Source organism: Dendropsophus ebraccatus, chromosome 5 (assembly GCF_027789765.1).
Source record: "Dendropsophus ebraccatus isolate aDenEbr1 chromosome 5, aDenEbr1.pat, whole genome shotgun sequence".
Lineage (NCBI taxonomy): Eukaryota > Metazoa > Chordata > Amphibia > Anura > Hylidae > Dendropsophus > Dendropsophus ebraccatus.
Window position 1 is genome coordinate 55,178,214 of NC_091458.1, and position 15,843 is coordinate 55,194,056.

A 15,843-nucleotide genomic window follows, 5' to 3' on the forward strand; every position below is an offset into this window, starting at 1 on the left:
GGCAGCTTGGTCACATGATATTATAGACATCACATCATTTTATAAAAATGTAAGCAGAATGTACTAGAGAGAGGGGGTGCAGGATGCAATGAAGCAATTATTTGGTAATATGTTTTTGTGGTGAATAGGGCTGTAGTTTCATTGATAGGCCCCGTTCACACTGAGCAAGAACGTCGTAATTCCGCCGTGGAATCCCGCCGTGCTCAGTGTGCTGCTTTGAGTGAAGGAGAGGGCGTGCGCATGTCCGCTTCCCCCCCTCTCCGCTCAAAGAAATGACATGTCATTTCTTTAAACGGAGAGTGGCAGCAGCGGAGGAGCGTGCACCCTCTCCTTCACTCAAAGAAGCACACTGAGCACGGCGGGATTCCGCGGAGGAGAGCTCCAATGTTCTTGCTCAGTGTGAACGGGGCCATAAGCTGAAAACTACATTTTATGTGATAGATCCTGTTGCCCTAGGGCCTGTAGTGTACTATACATAACTCATTAAACACAAGCATGTGTCGGAGTTATAGCAACACATACTCAGTAGCTCAGAAACCTAGTCCTGCCCTAGTGTACAACACGTGATTGATGACATGTTGTTCATTGGTGGAGTGATTTTAGTGACACATGATAGATCTCCAAGATGTCATCCATAAGAGTAAAACCGCATTTAGAATGTGATCAAGTGACCACAATTCCGATAAAACTCTACAAGCCATATGATAACCAAACACATTGAGAAGTGCCTTCACTTCATGTACAAATAAAACCTGAAGTCATGTTCAACATGTACATTCATTTAACATGTATGAATATGAAAGGTCTGAGTGCTGGGATAAAGTATAATGCTATAAACTGGGAAATAAATTGGTGATTTTTTTTTGTAGCAACTAAAAGATTCATCCAAACACCTTCATAAAAGAACAGGTGTGATTTTAGGGCATTGGGAGCTTTAGCTTTACATGGAGTGTGAAGGTCACACGAGAAGAGGTAACGCAATGAACCCTCCATCTGTTCTTTGTTAAGTTCCAGAGTCACTTGGCAGTACTGAGCCGCAGAGGCTTTCACATACAGCTCAGGAGTCGCCTTCTACTGTGAACAGTTCTGAGAAGATTAAAATTCAAATATTATATACCAAAAACATAATGGTACTAAAACACAAAGGTTATAACATACATAATCTGATCCACTCAACTATATGTCACATACATATAAACAACTGGAATGAGCTAGAATGTAGTGTGTCAGGAACCAGTGGTCCAATACTAATTTCTGGTCTTAGCCAGTCAGTAAATGCAATACTCCAAGCTCCTGGAGCTGTGTCCTCGCCACTCTGTCCCATCCTTTGTTCGCTTGCGGGTTCCTAGGGGATGGATGCATGATACTTTTCACAGTCACCTCCATCCCTTCTCGGGCCAAGGCTTTTCTTGCACGTTGCTCTGAAAACCTGCCAACCCCAATCACCATTTTGACCCCAAGTGTCCTGACAACCTGACATAAGGCTTCATCACAGATATCTAGGAGCGAGTCCCTCTGTGCTTTAGGAAGGTCAGTTGGAGTCAGATTCTTGCCGGACTCATTCATAAATATGAGAGGGCAGTGGTTGTGCACAAAGCAGCGCTTGAAGAAGGTTTCAGGTTGGCCACAGATTGACTTGAAGAAACTCCAAAATCGTGCACCACTCACCTCACTGTTGGGACAGTCAAAGCCACGTATAGGTCTTTTTGGATGCTCCATTTCTGGTTTGTTGACATTTCCATAAATCTGAAGCCAGTCACGTACATGCTTAACTTCCCCAAATGGAACCTGAGAAAATATGTTGTACACTATGCATAAAAATGTTCCAACCATTGTTCTTTATCAATGGTGCAATGTACACCAGACTGTAATCTGAATGCAGTTTGTGTCTCTCATCTGTCATAAGTCATCTCCACTTTTCTGTATGGACAAGTGACCGGTTCCTTTCATTAAGAAATGACACTGCATACCACTTGCTGGACATTCTGCCTATAGTTCGTAAGTATCAGATAAAACAGTTCAACAACTAAGGTCTGAATGCAATCCTTGTTACTGTGACTGGTGCAATGCACTGATAACTACAATGGGCATCCATAATATTAACACTGCTGACAGGTAAAGTGAATAACATTATCTTTTTATGATGGCAACTCTCAAGGCATGGGACACATAAGGCTAAATGTGATCGCTGGACCACAGGTCCTGTGGGGTGTTTCTGATATGCAGAGCTTAATACCTACCAAAAGTGGACCAAGTAAGAACAGTTAGGGCACCCAAGGCTCACTGATGGGGGGGGGGGGCGAAGGCTAGCATGTCTGATCTGATCCCAGAGAAGATCTACTATAGCACAAAATGCAGAAAAAGTGGATTGTGTCAGAAAAAGAAGCGCACTGAATTGTCACATTGCCCTGATGAACCCTGTCTACCAGAAAGAGTGCAAACAATGAGCAAGTGTGCATCAGAACCAGACCATGGACCAACAGAAGAAGGTGTCCTGGACTGATGATTCTCATTACTTTTACATCTGATCCATTAAGACCCAATCTCACAACTTGGATCTTGGTATCAGATACTACAGAACACCTTCATGCGTCCTGCGGAGTCTATATCTTGATGGGTCAGTGCTGTTCTGCGGACCTACAGAATATTAGGCAGGTAGTTTTAATGATATGGCTGATCCAATGTGTTTTTAGATGACACATGTCTAAGCATAAACCAAAGACCGAGATGTGAGACGATTTTATATCATGCACTGACTGCTTGCAGCTCTAATATACTCAATGACACAGTCCACCCCACCACATCATTAAAAATAACTTTTTTCTTCAGGTTTATTGTGTGAAAAATAGACGTATGGATCCTTACATAATATCCAAATTAAGGAATTAGGGCAATGGGATAAAACCACTTGTTACGATTTGGTTAGCAATTGCTAGCAACTCGTAGCCACATAATTCTTCCCCTAAGCTGAGGTATGACGCAGTTTGGCATGATCTCAAAATTATCACACAGCTTAATAAAGGAATGGGGCAGAGAGGTGTAACCAATTATCACAGCCAGCAAGACTGTCTGACCTTTTCATATAGTGTCATTCCTCCCACTCCCAGTCAGTCTCTCCATCTGCCATTAACAGATTTCTTGCTCTTTTTTGAGCATCCGTCTCTGTGTCAGGCCTGGTATTTATAGAGCTGTGGATACAAGTGAGTGGGACAACGTTGGCAGAACTGGTATATGGCAGGTATAGTCATAATGAAGTAAACCTTGACAGATTTATTACAGGGAAGGAACGAATGAACAAATGTTTAACAAGTGTCTGCATCCGCGATGAGTTAATGGCGCAAAATGCTTAAGACACTTTTAATTGAGCAATTTTATGCAGGTTAATATGGCACCAATGCAATTAAATGTGGGAAAAAATCAATCAATTTGTCCCCTCGGCACGTATTAACCTTATTCACTGAGGATCTTACCCCTGTCTGAGCCATGCCGAACGGTCCAGGGTTCATTCCTAGGAAAAGCACTTCCTTTCTTGATTGGCAGTATGTCCGGACATACTTCTCGTGGGGGTCCCAGGCATACAACAAAGGGTTGTACACATACTTTACCGGATCCTGAAATTGCAGATTTCTCAGTTTCAGGTTCAACTCTAATTCTACCTGTAGGAAGCCATTGGCGGGATTCTCCTCTGCATACCGCTCAGTAGATACATCAGACTGGGACTGAGCGACAATCATTCCTTCTTCTCCTAAAGGACACAAAAGTCTACACTTAAAGATAAGGTCACTCCTCAAAGCTGTGGATTCAAAAGGATTTCATATATATCAGATCTTACTATACGTTTTATTGCTTTACACCACAATAGTCACTTCTATGTTAGGTCTGTATCAGAAAAAGATGAGTAATAACCAATATGGCTCCTACTTATCAGCTGCTGTATGTCCTGCAGGAAGTGGTGTATTTTTTCCCGTCTGACACACTGCTCTCTGCTGCCACCTCTTTCCGTATCAGGAACTGTCCACAGCAGGAGTGGTTTTCTATGGGGATTTTCTACTGCTCTAGACAGTTCTTGTCAGGGACAGAGGTGGCAGCAGAAAGTGCTGTGTCAGATACACCACTTCAAGCAGGACAAATACCAGCTGAAGCACTGGAAGACTTGAGAATATTGTAAATAAAAGTTATTAACAAATCTATATAACTTTTTGACACCATTTGTATATAAAACGGCTTTTTTTTCTTTGGACTACTGCTTTAAATTTACAAAATAATCAATTAGCATTGCAGGTTCTGAGTAAGACATAGACAAAATACTTTATGATACAGCTTCTCCCCCACAATTCTGTAGTTTACAGTCCAAAATTTAAGGCTGGTGTGAAAAAAAATGCTAAAAAGTAATAACACTTGAGGGTACGTTCACACTTACCGGATCCTCAGCTGATATCCTGCAGCAGCTTTTATTTAAAGGGGTGCTCCAGTGTGGGGGCACTTTTTGGGGGGGACCGGGGAGGAGGTGGCTGAAATAAAAGACGTCCACTCATCTCCCCAGTTCCAGCGGCGGGTCACTCATCGCGGCGCTCCGGTCCCCGGCCGCTTCCTGGTGTCTGACGCCGCCCAAGACGCTACGTCTCAGGGCTGCTCAGCCACTCAGTGAAGGAGGCAGGATCTGTTTAAAGTCCGCTCGGATCCCGCCTCCTTCACTGAGTGGCTGAGCCGCCCTGAGACGTAGCGTCTCGGGCGGCGTCAGACACCAGGAAGCGTCCGGGAACCAGGGACCAGAGCGCCGCGATGAGTGACCCGCCGCTGGAACTGGGGAGGTGAGTGGACGTCTTTTATTTCAGCCACTTCCTCCCCGGTCCCCTCCAGAAAGTGCCCCCAAGCTGGAGCACCCCTTTAAATAACTGAACACAGCATCATATCTGCACCATCAAATCTGCTGCGGATCTGCTGCGGATCCTGTAGGTGTGAACGCACCCAAAAGGAGAAGTCCGGCAAACATTTTTATTAAAGTATTCTATTTCCTTACAAAAGTTATACAATTCACCAATATACACTTATTATGGGAAATGCTTATAAAGGGCTTTTTTTTCCTGCACTTACTACTGCATCAAGGCTTCACTTCCTGAATATAATGGTAATGTTACAACCCGACTCCCAGAGCTGTGCGGGCTGCGGCTGTTGGAGAGGATGATACCAGGAGGACACTGAGGGACACAGGGCACTGGAGGGACACTGAGCATCCCTCTGCCATCATCCTCTCCAGCAGCCACAGCCCGCACAGCTCTGGGAGTCGGGTCGTGACATCACCATGTTATCCAGGAAGTGAAGCCTTGATGCAGTAGTAAGTGCATTTCCCATAATAAGTGTATATTGGGGATTTGTATAACTTTTGGGGGGCAATACAGTACTTTATTAAAAATTTTCAGCAATTTTTATCAATTAACAAAATGCAAAATGAATGAACAGAGGAGAAACCTAAAGTAAGTTACACTGCACACAATATATGAAGGAATTCTGAAGGGAGGTTGTCCCAGACATCTTGGAGAATTACCTACGGATCTTCAGTAGATGTAGACGTGTCTAAGGGCTGTATTAGACAGCCATGTACCCTGGGTAAGTGACTGCAAATCTGCTAGACTGGCGCTCGATTACAGAGCCCATTATCCGGCTCAATTATTTAGCAATGTCCGTGCAGCTCTTGTGTGGTGTAATAAAGAGATTCAGTAACCTGCCCACACTCCCCTGGCGTCCTCCAGCCTTATTTTTGGGATTCCCCACTCACTGCTGCTGCTGTGGACACTTTTCATCCCTTCTCTAATGTGACAGCCTGCTAAGCAAATCACTGGCCAAGAAGAGACAGCACCGCTGCCAGTGATTGGCTGAGACAGGACCAGAAGTGTCCGTGGCAGCTGTGGGGAATCCCACAGACAAGGCAGCAAGACACTGGGGGAACTTGAAGAGATAAGTAACATGTTAATCATTTTTCTTTACCTTCTCATCAGCCATCGACTAAGCATTACTATTACACAAAGCGATGCACTGCCAACGTCCAATGATTTTGTAATGTGCTGAAAGACAACAATCAGCTAATGTTTGGCTCCATGGCTGATCATTGTCTTTACTACACCGGACAATATTTACCCAATTGGGCAGATAATCGCCCCATGTAAGGGTGGGTTCACACTGAGGAATTCTGTAGGGAATTGAAGCAAAAAGTTTTCTGCTTGAAATTCCTTGCCTATTCAGCTCTGGCAGAATAGGAGCGGAATTTGAGCGGAATTCAAGCAGAATTAAAGCCCCATTGACTTCTATAGGATTCCTCTAGCGGAATCCGCCCAAAGAATTGACATGTCAATTCTTCAGGCGGAAAGCGAGTCCGCAGCGGAATTTAGCGGAAAGACCATTAAAGCCAATGTACATTCACAATGTTCATTCTTTACGGGCAGAATTCCATGCAGATTTTGTGCGCATTTTGCAGAGGAATCCGCCTGAAAATCTGTGAGTTTCTCAGTGTGAACCCAACCTAATAGGGCCCTAAGTTTTTCTGTCTCTTGTAATTCTAGATAGACTCTATAATTTGGAGGTCAGGGCACTGTGGACGCCATGTCATCATCAGAACTCTTTGTTCTTTTTTGCAGTGAACATAGTTGGTAATGACAGTAACTGTAAGTTTGGGGTCATTGTCCAGATGCAGAACATGAAACCAATCTAACCAATTGGAGGCATGTTTGCAGCACTTTTTCCACAATTGCTTAAAACTTTTGCACAGTACTAAACATTCCCAAGAAAGGAACAACTAATCTACTGGTAAAGGTAAACCAGCACTAGATGAATTACTTGCAGAAAAAAATCTGCAGCACATCCACATGAAATCATTGTGGATTTTGGTGCAGATTTAGTGCAGCAGTTGGAATGCTGAGGATTTGGTGTAAATGTTACCTTCATGGCAAATCCATGACATATACTGACACACTGCCAATATTAATCTGCACTGCCGGTCAATTTTAAGCAATAAGGGAAATTGTCACTGTGTATAGACGAGATTTTAAAAATCACATCTACTTTACTGGTGCTGTAACCAGCTGTGGATTTGCAGTGCAAATTTCCACTTGGACAATCCTCAGTAAATCTGTCTAGTGTGCATTTACCCTGATGGTGTTGCTTTGTCTGCTTTATTGTCCAGTTTCAGATAAGAGTAATATAGCTGCAAATCCTGGCCACTAGAGATGAGCGAACCGGGTTTGGGTTCGAGTCCATCAAGTTTCATCAAAATGCAATTGATTCTACCCCTAGGTGAGCATCACAGGACACAACAGGCTGCACATTATAACATCATCTGTTTTAATGTATTTTAGGGCTCAAATATAAGCTTGTCAGACTGATGTAACGTGAATCCTTTAACTAGTGTATAACTGATAGGTATGTGAGGTGTCAGATACCTTTTCAGAGCGGTTATCCACTGCTGACTGACTGACTGAAAAACCACCGCTCAGCAATGCACATTTTCCATTGACAAGTCTGCAAATAATATTTGTAAAAAGATGACTGCAAAAGTCCAGCACCTTCATGCTAACCCCCTTGGGCTTTATCCCTTTATGTGCATATTATTTCTATAGCTCAGATCTTAGTACTGCAGCACTGGATTGCAATAAGAGTGGCATCTATGGATTCAGAGTTAGGGTATGTGCACACTATAGAATCCCGGCAGGTTTATTCTTTGGCCAGACGACAGAATCTGACAAACCATATAATGAAGCCTATGGGACCAGCGGAGATGCGCACAACCGCGAGCGGGGACGAGCTGGGTGATCTGCAGAGATTCCGTAGTGTGGACATACCCTAAGAAATACTATTGTACACTGTCTTTAGTTAAGACATTAAGGGGTACTCCGGCATGTGAAAATAGTTGATACATTGCTGCAGTTCGGCTTAATTCACATGGAGTAAAACTGGCAGATTTCTCCGCGGCGGGATCCTGCTAACCTCCGTGTCATACTGGCAGTCTATGGGAGGCTCGCGCCTCTTCTCTCCGCTCAAAAGAACTGACACGTCCATTCTTCCACACAGAGAGGTAACAAATAATATCCAATATAACCAATAGCAGCACAATGTTAGCAGCATTACATAAGCAAGATAAGCAGGACTGTAGTTATCTCTGCTCCCAGCCACTGCTGTAATAGACAGGACAGGTCACACGTACACCTCTCCACACATATACCGTGGAGGTCAGGAAGGGGTTAAGCATTACCAGTCACCTTCACGCTCCATGTTTATATATATATATATATATATATATAGGCTTTTTTTCTGCGCGCACACACATATATAAGTATAAATATATATGTATTGATAATGTTTATATCTGCCCCACAGTGTGACCTCCTCCACCATCCTGCTCACTACACGGCAATAGCTAAAGAATAGTTGAATAGTCGAATGAAAGACTTCCTAGCCGGCCGTAAAGCATTGAGGATGTGGATGTTTACATACAGCTGTATAGTAAAGGACGGGGCATACATCATGTGACCATGACTCCTCCCCCTCTCTACTCTGTCTACATCCTGTTAACCCTCACCTCTCCAGGATGTCCTGGCCGCCCTCCCATAATGCACCGCAGCTAAACACTAGAAGGCAGCCGGACGCCAGGAATGAGCGCCTCTGCGGCTGTACTACACGTATCTCCCGTGGTGTATACACTACACAGCCGCTCCTCGCACATACGCTGCGTCCTCGGTGCCCACACTACTGACGATCCTGCCCAGTTATTTACCTCACACTGCTGCTCGATCCTAGCAGGCTAAAGGACCTTTGATGATGTCACGGTCATGTGACCAGTCACGTGAGGTGGGAGGAGTCAAGGGCTGGGTTGTGGTTTTCTCAATGCGGGGTCGTGTGAAGATTCAGCACATGAGCAGAAAGTAGTCCCATCACTTCTCATGTTACACAGGGAGAGAGGGCAGGGCCTGTATGCAGCAGAGCTGTGTGTGTACAGTGACGTAGCAGGGCTGTGTCTGCAATGTGCAGGGCTGAACCTGTAATATTTAAACAGCACATCTATATAAAGTCTAAGTAAAGTGCAGGGGTATTGTGTGTGCCGCCTGCTGTGTACAACATGCATGTAGCAGAGCTGAGTATGTGCTTCAGTACTGGTGTATAATAATGGAAACCTAGTACAATGTACTGCAAAACACTCATTCAGTAGCTGAATAGACCAGTGGCCTCTCCTGACAGGTCTATATTGTACTTCATACATGTATCCCCATTCCCCCATTAAAAAAGAACTTCCTTTGTCATGGATCTGCATCGGCTGATAACCTCGGAGAGCTGCATAGTAGCTCTATACTGTGCAGCTGGGAACTATATCAGCACAATTGTGCTTGTTGGTTCCCTTTAAGGGTACAAACACATTGGGCGGATACCTGCCCAGTACACTCATGGCCAGACAAACTAACAGGGGGATGTACATCCCACTGGGAGTATGTCCGCAGCCCGCCCCATTATACTTCACCTGGTCCGGATCCAGCTTGCTTCGGGGGTTCTCGGCAGGTCCCGCTCGGCCAATCAGTGCACTGCCCCGCCGCAGCACACTGATTGGCTGAGCAGGACATGAAGACAGCAGGAGCCATGAAGCAAGCAGGAGCAGGGGCGGGCTGCGGGCGCGCAATCGCAAAACGATTGCAAAGCAATTTTTCCGTACGATACGAACCCGAACCTCGGCAGGTTTGGACCATCCCTACTCCAGAGTTGTCTGTGGGATTTCTTGGTCTCAGCAGCTGCAGCTCTCGCTTCTGATCCTGTCTCTAAAGTGGACAGGCTGTTCAGCCAATCACTGGTCGTGGTTCTGTCCTGTCTCGGCCAGTGATTGGCTGGGCCAGAGCTGCAGCTGCTGAGACCAGGGAATCCCACAGACAAGGCTGGAGGACACCGGGGGAGCCTGGACAAGTAAGTAATAGATTTATTATTTTATATACACAAACATCAGCCGTTGGCCACGTAGCTACCAATCATTTTTAAAGTTGCTAAAAGACAACAAAAAGCTGATGATCGGCTCTTTGCCTGATCATTGCCTTTATTACATGCAGTGATATTGGCCTGATTCAGCCGATTATCACTCCATGTAAAAGGTACAAATCTTTCCATTAAAGGGGTTATCCAGTGTTAGCAAACTTTTCAGATACAGCTGCAGTTATATAGAAAATAATAAAGAGCCCATGCTTACCTCTACGCACTCCCCCAGTTGCCCCCGCTGACTGCAGCTGCTGCCATTTCCAAGATGGACTTGTATCAGAAGTAACAACCTGCTCAGCCAATCACTGACACATGGGACAGCACTGCAGCTAGTGATTGGCTGAGCAGGCTGTCACTCCTGGGACGAGTCCATCTTGGGAGTGGCTAGGCTGCAGTCAGCATGGACACCAGAGATACTGCAGAAGGACATAAGTGGAGCATAGAGAGGTGAGCATTGGCTCTTTATTATTTTCTATATGACCACAGCTACAGGTATATATGTAAACATTGCTGATGCTGGAGAACCCCTTTAAAGAATTTCTCTATGTTGGTTCCAATCATTTTGGCTCACAATTCTGACCAAATACTACTCAGGTACCCTGCCTAGGACTAAAGACTTGTCTCATTCTATCCATCAGCCCTCCATCACTGCTTAGGACTTGTGACCCAGCAGATAACCTGTTTATGTTGTGATAGCAGGGTTAGATGTCTGTCCATGACCCCATCACAGAGGAATGGTGGCCAATAGCCTCTTGCTTGCTGTCAGTTTAACAGATAAACTACTATGCAGTTTTCTACATTACATCCTGGCATTCTACTAAAAATGAACGGAAAAAAACAGTTCCACACCTGCCCATGGTGTTGTATTGCAGCTCAGCTTAATGGAAGTGAATGGTGCTGAACTGCAATACCATATTAAATTGTGGACACAGGTGGCGCTGTTTTTGGAACAGAGTATGCACATTTTTTAAAACCTGTATTCCCCTTTACACAATTCACATGTCAGTAGACATCAGCACCGGCCCCTATAATCAACCTCAGGGACTGATGGAAGTGGGAAATACTAGCTACTGTAGCACAATTTGCTGATAAAGTTAATGCTTAGTATGATAGAAAGGTGTCAGAATACACTGTACATTATAACCATGCCGACCTCCATCCAGCACCAATAATGCATATCATCCCTTATTGATGACTTATCTTGTATCACCCCTTATTGTTGCCATACCTTGTATCACTCCTTATTGATGCCGTACCTTGTATCCTCCCTTATTGATGCCATACCTTGTATCTATTGATGCCGTACCTTGTATCACCCCTTATTGATGCCATACCTTGTATCCTCCCTTATTGATGCAATACCTTGTATCACCCCTTATTGATGCAATACCTTGTATCACCCCTTATTGATGCAATACCTTGTATCCTCCCTTATTGATGCAATACCTTGTATCACCCCTTATTGATGCAATACCTTGTATCACCCCTTATTGATGCCATACCTTGTATCCTCCCTTATTGATGCCATACCTTTTATCACCCCTTATTGATGCCATACCTTGTATCACCCCTTATTGATGCCATACCTTGTATCTATTGATGCCGTACCTTGTATCTATTGATGCCGTACCTTGCATCACCCCTTATTGATGCAATACCTTGTATCACCCCTTATTGATGCCATACCTTGTATCCTCCCTTATTGATGCCATACCTTTTATCACCCCTTATTGATGCCATACCTTGTATCACCCCTTATTGATGCCATACCTTGTATCTATTGATGCCGTACCTTGTATCTATTGATGCCGTACCTTGTATCACCCCTTATTGATGCCATACCTTTTATCACCCCTTATTGATGCCATACCTTGTATCACCCCTTATTGATGCCATACCTTGTATCTATTGATGCCGTACCTTGTATCTATTGATGCCGTACCTTGCATCACCCCTTATTGATGCAATACCTTGTATCATCCCTTATTGATGCCATACCTTTTATCACCCCTTATTGATGCAATACCTTGTATCCTCCCTTATTGATGCCATACCTTTTATCACCCCTTATTGATGCCATACCTTTTATCACCCCTTATTGATGCCATACCTTGTATCACCCCTTATTGATGCCATACCTTGTATCTATTGATGTCGTACCTTGCATCACCCCTTATTGATGCCATACCTTGTATCACCCCTTACTGATGTTATACCTTGTATCACCCCTTATTAATGCCATACCTTGTATCACCCCTTATTGGTGCAATACCTTGTATCACCCCTTATTGATGCAATACCTTTTATCACCCCTTATTGATGCCATACCTTGTATCCTCCCTTACTGATGTTATACCTTGTATCACCTCTTATTAATGCCATACCTTGTATCACCCCTTATTGATGCCATACTTTGTATCACCCCTTATTGATGCAATACCTTGTATCACCCCTTATTGATGCAATACCTTTTATCACCCCTTATTGATGCAATACCTTGTATCCTCCCTTATTGATGCAATACCTTGTATCACCCCTTATTGATGCCATACCTTGTATCACCCCTTATTGATGCCATACCTTGTATCCTCCCTTACTGATGCCATACCTTGTATCCTCCCTTATTGATGCCATACCTTGTATCCTCCCTTATTGATGCCATACCTTTTATCATCCCTTATTGATGCAATACCTTGTATCACCCCTTATTGATGCCATACCTTGTATCTATTGATGCCGTACCTTGCATCACCCCTTATTGATGCCATACCTTGTATCACCCCTTACTGATGTTATACCTTGTATCACCTCTTATTAATGCCATACCTTGTATCACCCCTTATTGATGCAATACCTTGTATCACCCCTTATTGATGCAATACCTTTTATCATCCCTTATTGATGCAATACCTTGTATCATCCCTTATTGATGCAATACCTTGTATCATCCCTTATTGATGCAATACCTTGTATCCTCCCTTATTGATGCAATACCTTGTATCATCCCTTATTGATGCCATACCTTGTATCACCTCTTATTAATGCCATACCTTGTATCACCCCTTATTGATGCAATACCTTGTATCCTCCCTTATTGATGCAATACCTTTTATCACCCCTTATTGATGCAATACCTTGTATCACCCCTTATTGATGCAATACCTTTTATCACCCCTTATTGATGCCATACCTTGTATCCTCCCTTATTGATGCCATACCTTTTATCACCCCTTATTGATGCCATACCTTGTATCATCCCTTACTGATGTTATACCTTGTATCACCCCTTATTGATGCAATACCTTTTATCATCCCTTATTGATGCCATACCTTGTATCACCTCTTATTAATGCCATACCTTGTATCACCCCTTATTGATGCAATACCTTGTATCACCCCTTATTGATGCAATACCTTTTATCATCCCTTATTGATGTTATATCTTGTATCACCCCTTACTGATGTTATACCTTGTATCACCTCTTATTAATGCCATAGCTTGTATCACCCCTTATTGATGCCATACCTTGTATTACTCCTTATTGTTGACATACATTGTATCACCCTTTATTGATGTCGTATCTTGTATGTGCAATAACATGAGCAGAAACTGCAGCTAAAATTGGACATATACATTTTGGGGGATTTACAAAGGGTACGCCACAGGCCTACGCCAGGGAGAAGGTGCAGATTCGCCCCTTCTCCCTGGCGTAAGCCTCCCGTATGCCCCGCTTGCCTGATAGGCGGGCTGGCAGAGCTTGCGCGCGGGGGGGTGATGAGGCAGGGAGGAGGCGTGGCCTCCTCCCGTGCCTCTTTTATCATGATGTACGCCTCGCAGGCTTCCAGCAGGTGTAGATTGTGTACGCCGGGTGCAGGTTCAGGCGCCCGGCCTGCCTGATTCACTAAGAGGTGTACGCCTTTTAGTGAATCCTGCCACAAAACAGGGGAGCCTTAGAAGGTTTACTGAATTCATTAGTAGACCATACCCCATTATATTCATAATACTTATACAAATCTACCCAAGGCCAAATATACACCTTGTTTGCCGCTCTACCCAAGGCCAAATATACACCTCGTTTGCAGCTGTAATTTATAAATCTTACAGATTTGGAATTTTTGGAGAATTCATACTAAACTTTAATGAATTGTTTTGCTTTGTTTTCCTATATTTGGGAGTCTATTATTAAGTGTATAGGTATGTTCACACTAAGTAAATGAGGCAGAATTCCACAATGGAACTCTCTTCTGCGGAATCCTGCCTGCCTCAGTGTGCCATAGCCTGTCTATGGAAAGGGCTCGCGCGACTCCGCTCCGGACGCACAAAGAATTGACATGACAGGCTATGGCACACTGAGTCAGGCGGATTTCTTCAGCAGACAGTTCCACCGCGGAATTCTGCCGTATTTATTCAGTGTGAACATACCCTTACAAAGCAAATTTTCTTTTCATATCTATATGCTATATAACATTAGAGGGAAACTATCAGCAGGTTCGTCCATGCAAACTGCTGACTTCTCCCTGTAGCCACCCAGGTCCTCATTCCGGCAACAGTATTCTTTTTTTTAGGTGGCACCTACTTGGAGCAATTTGCTCTTAAATTAATATGCAAATTAGTACCTTTGGTTCATTGGGGTAGTCCCTTGGCCCCTCAATGCACCATTCTGCCCACCCACTCTGATGTGCACTTCTACTTATGCATGCTGGCTATGCATAAGCAGACACATCTGAACGGTGCATATGTGAGAACCTGCCTGCCTATGCATAGCTCGGAGTCAGCGGGCAGCTGGAACGGTGCACTGAGGATTCAAGGAACTCCCCCAATGCACCAAATACACTAATTTGCACATTTATTTAGAAGCAAATTACCCCAAAACGGCATCACCCAGAAAAATAAGAAAAACAATGCCGGAATAAGGACCTAGATGACTACAGGGAGATATCAGCAGGTTTGTATACTCATAGTTTTCCTTTAAATGACATTATTGATATCAGATCAAATTTGCTCAGGACAATATGACTCTTGCCTGGCTTTTCTCTGGGACCTCCAGTTTCTTTCCACGCTCCAATAACATAATGGCGCTCAATCTTGTGAAACGGACACAAATGTTATAAGATGCATATGACAGAAATGGCAGCTGACTGGGAATTTAAGAGTACGATTTATTGGTGTATACTTGCAAAATACCATTCATACAGGTATTAGACATAAAAGACTATTTAGGTAATATGCAAAGCTATCAGATAAATGTTCCAGAAAATCTGTCAGGTGTATGACACCTATCTATGAGACATTCCCATTCAGAGCAGAATGCGGCTAAAATTCTCAATTGTCCCCTAGTAAATGAAATGTTGCACATTATCATTGTGCATGCTATGCTATGCATGTAGATGAAGACGGTCCTAGTGTGTGCAACACAGGGAATTTCATAGGGTGTATACAGCACTAAACAGTCAATGCTATATAAAGAATCGTTTTCAGGTATCAAGCATTTTTTGAGATGGTGACCGGATATTCCTAACATACTTTTCCCTGCAGTGAATAACCTGTTATGATATTGCATTACCTAGCAAGGTAACAGCTTGTAAGGAAGGGTACAGTACCCACAGATGTATAGTACTGAACGTAATGTACTGGGGTGGTTTGCAGGTTATCTTCCGGTCCTAGAATGCAATTGGTTGCTATCCAGAAAGACAGAGGAAGGGTTAACCCCTCCCCCTACACACTATACTTACAGATGCAATGAACAGTGAGACACTGCATTGTGCATAGAGCGCCATCTATTGACTAAGAGCCCAGAGCTGTAAAGATGGTAATGGCGCTAGTGAAGAGTCTAGTCTGTA

At 43.8% G+C, this 15,843-nt stretch overlaps 1 protein-coding gene across 5 annotated transcripts; it reads right to left on the minus strand.

Moving 5' to 3' along the window:
* Nucleotides 1-262: 262 nt before the first annotated feature.
* Nucleotides 263-8,827, minus strand: SMUG1 (single-strand-selective monofunctional uracil-DNA glycosylase 1). 5 transcript variants are annotated; one of them, XM_069972208.1, is made up of 5 exons: nucleotides 8,765-8,782; nucleotides 3,694-3,745; nucleotides 3,471-3,611; nucleotides 3,075-3,188; nucleotides 263-1,788 (listed from the first exon to the last, which is right to left on the minus strand). In XM_069972208.1, the coding sequence occupies exons 4-5, from the start codon at nucleotides 3,090-3,092 to the stop codon at nucleotides 1,261-1,263; spliced, it is 546 nt and encodes a 181-aa protein (XP_069828309.1). In that variant the 5' UTR covers nucleotides 3,093-3,188; nucleotides 3,471-3,611; nucleotides 3,694-3,745; nucleotides 8,765-8,782; the 3' UTR covers nucleotides 263-1,260. The 5 variants fall into 5 exon arrangements, with proteins under 5 accessions (XP_069828309.1, XP_069828304.1, XP_069828307.1 ...); XM_069972203.1 differs by lacking the exon at nucleotides 3,075-3,188 and having other exon boundaries at nucleotides 264-1,788; nucleotides 3,471-3,745; nucleotides 8,765-8,827; XM_069972206.1 differs by lacking the exons at nucleotides 3,075-3,188; nucleotides 8,765-8,782 and adding an exon at nucleotides 8,570-8,607 and having other exon boundaries at nucleotides 264-1,788; nucleotides 3,471-3,745.
* Nucleotides 8,828-15,843: the final 7,016 nt, after the last annotated feature.

What these genes read in the sequence shown, in the direction of transcription:
- SMUG1 (XM_069972203.1), bottom strand. Translation starts at nt 3,734, where the DNA reads ATGATTGTCGCTCAGTCCCAGTCTGATGTATCTACTGAGCGGTATGCA. An exon ending in TCGGCATGGCTCAGACAGGG is followed by an intron (nt 1,789 to 3,470) that starts GTAAGATCCTCA and finishes ATATTTTCTCAG; the next exon opens with GTTCCATTTGGGGAAGTTAA.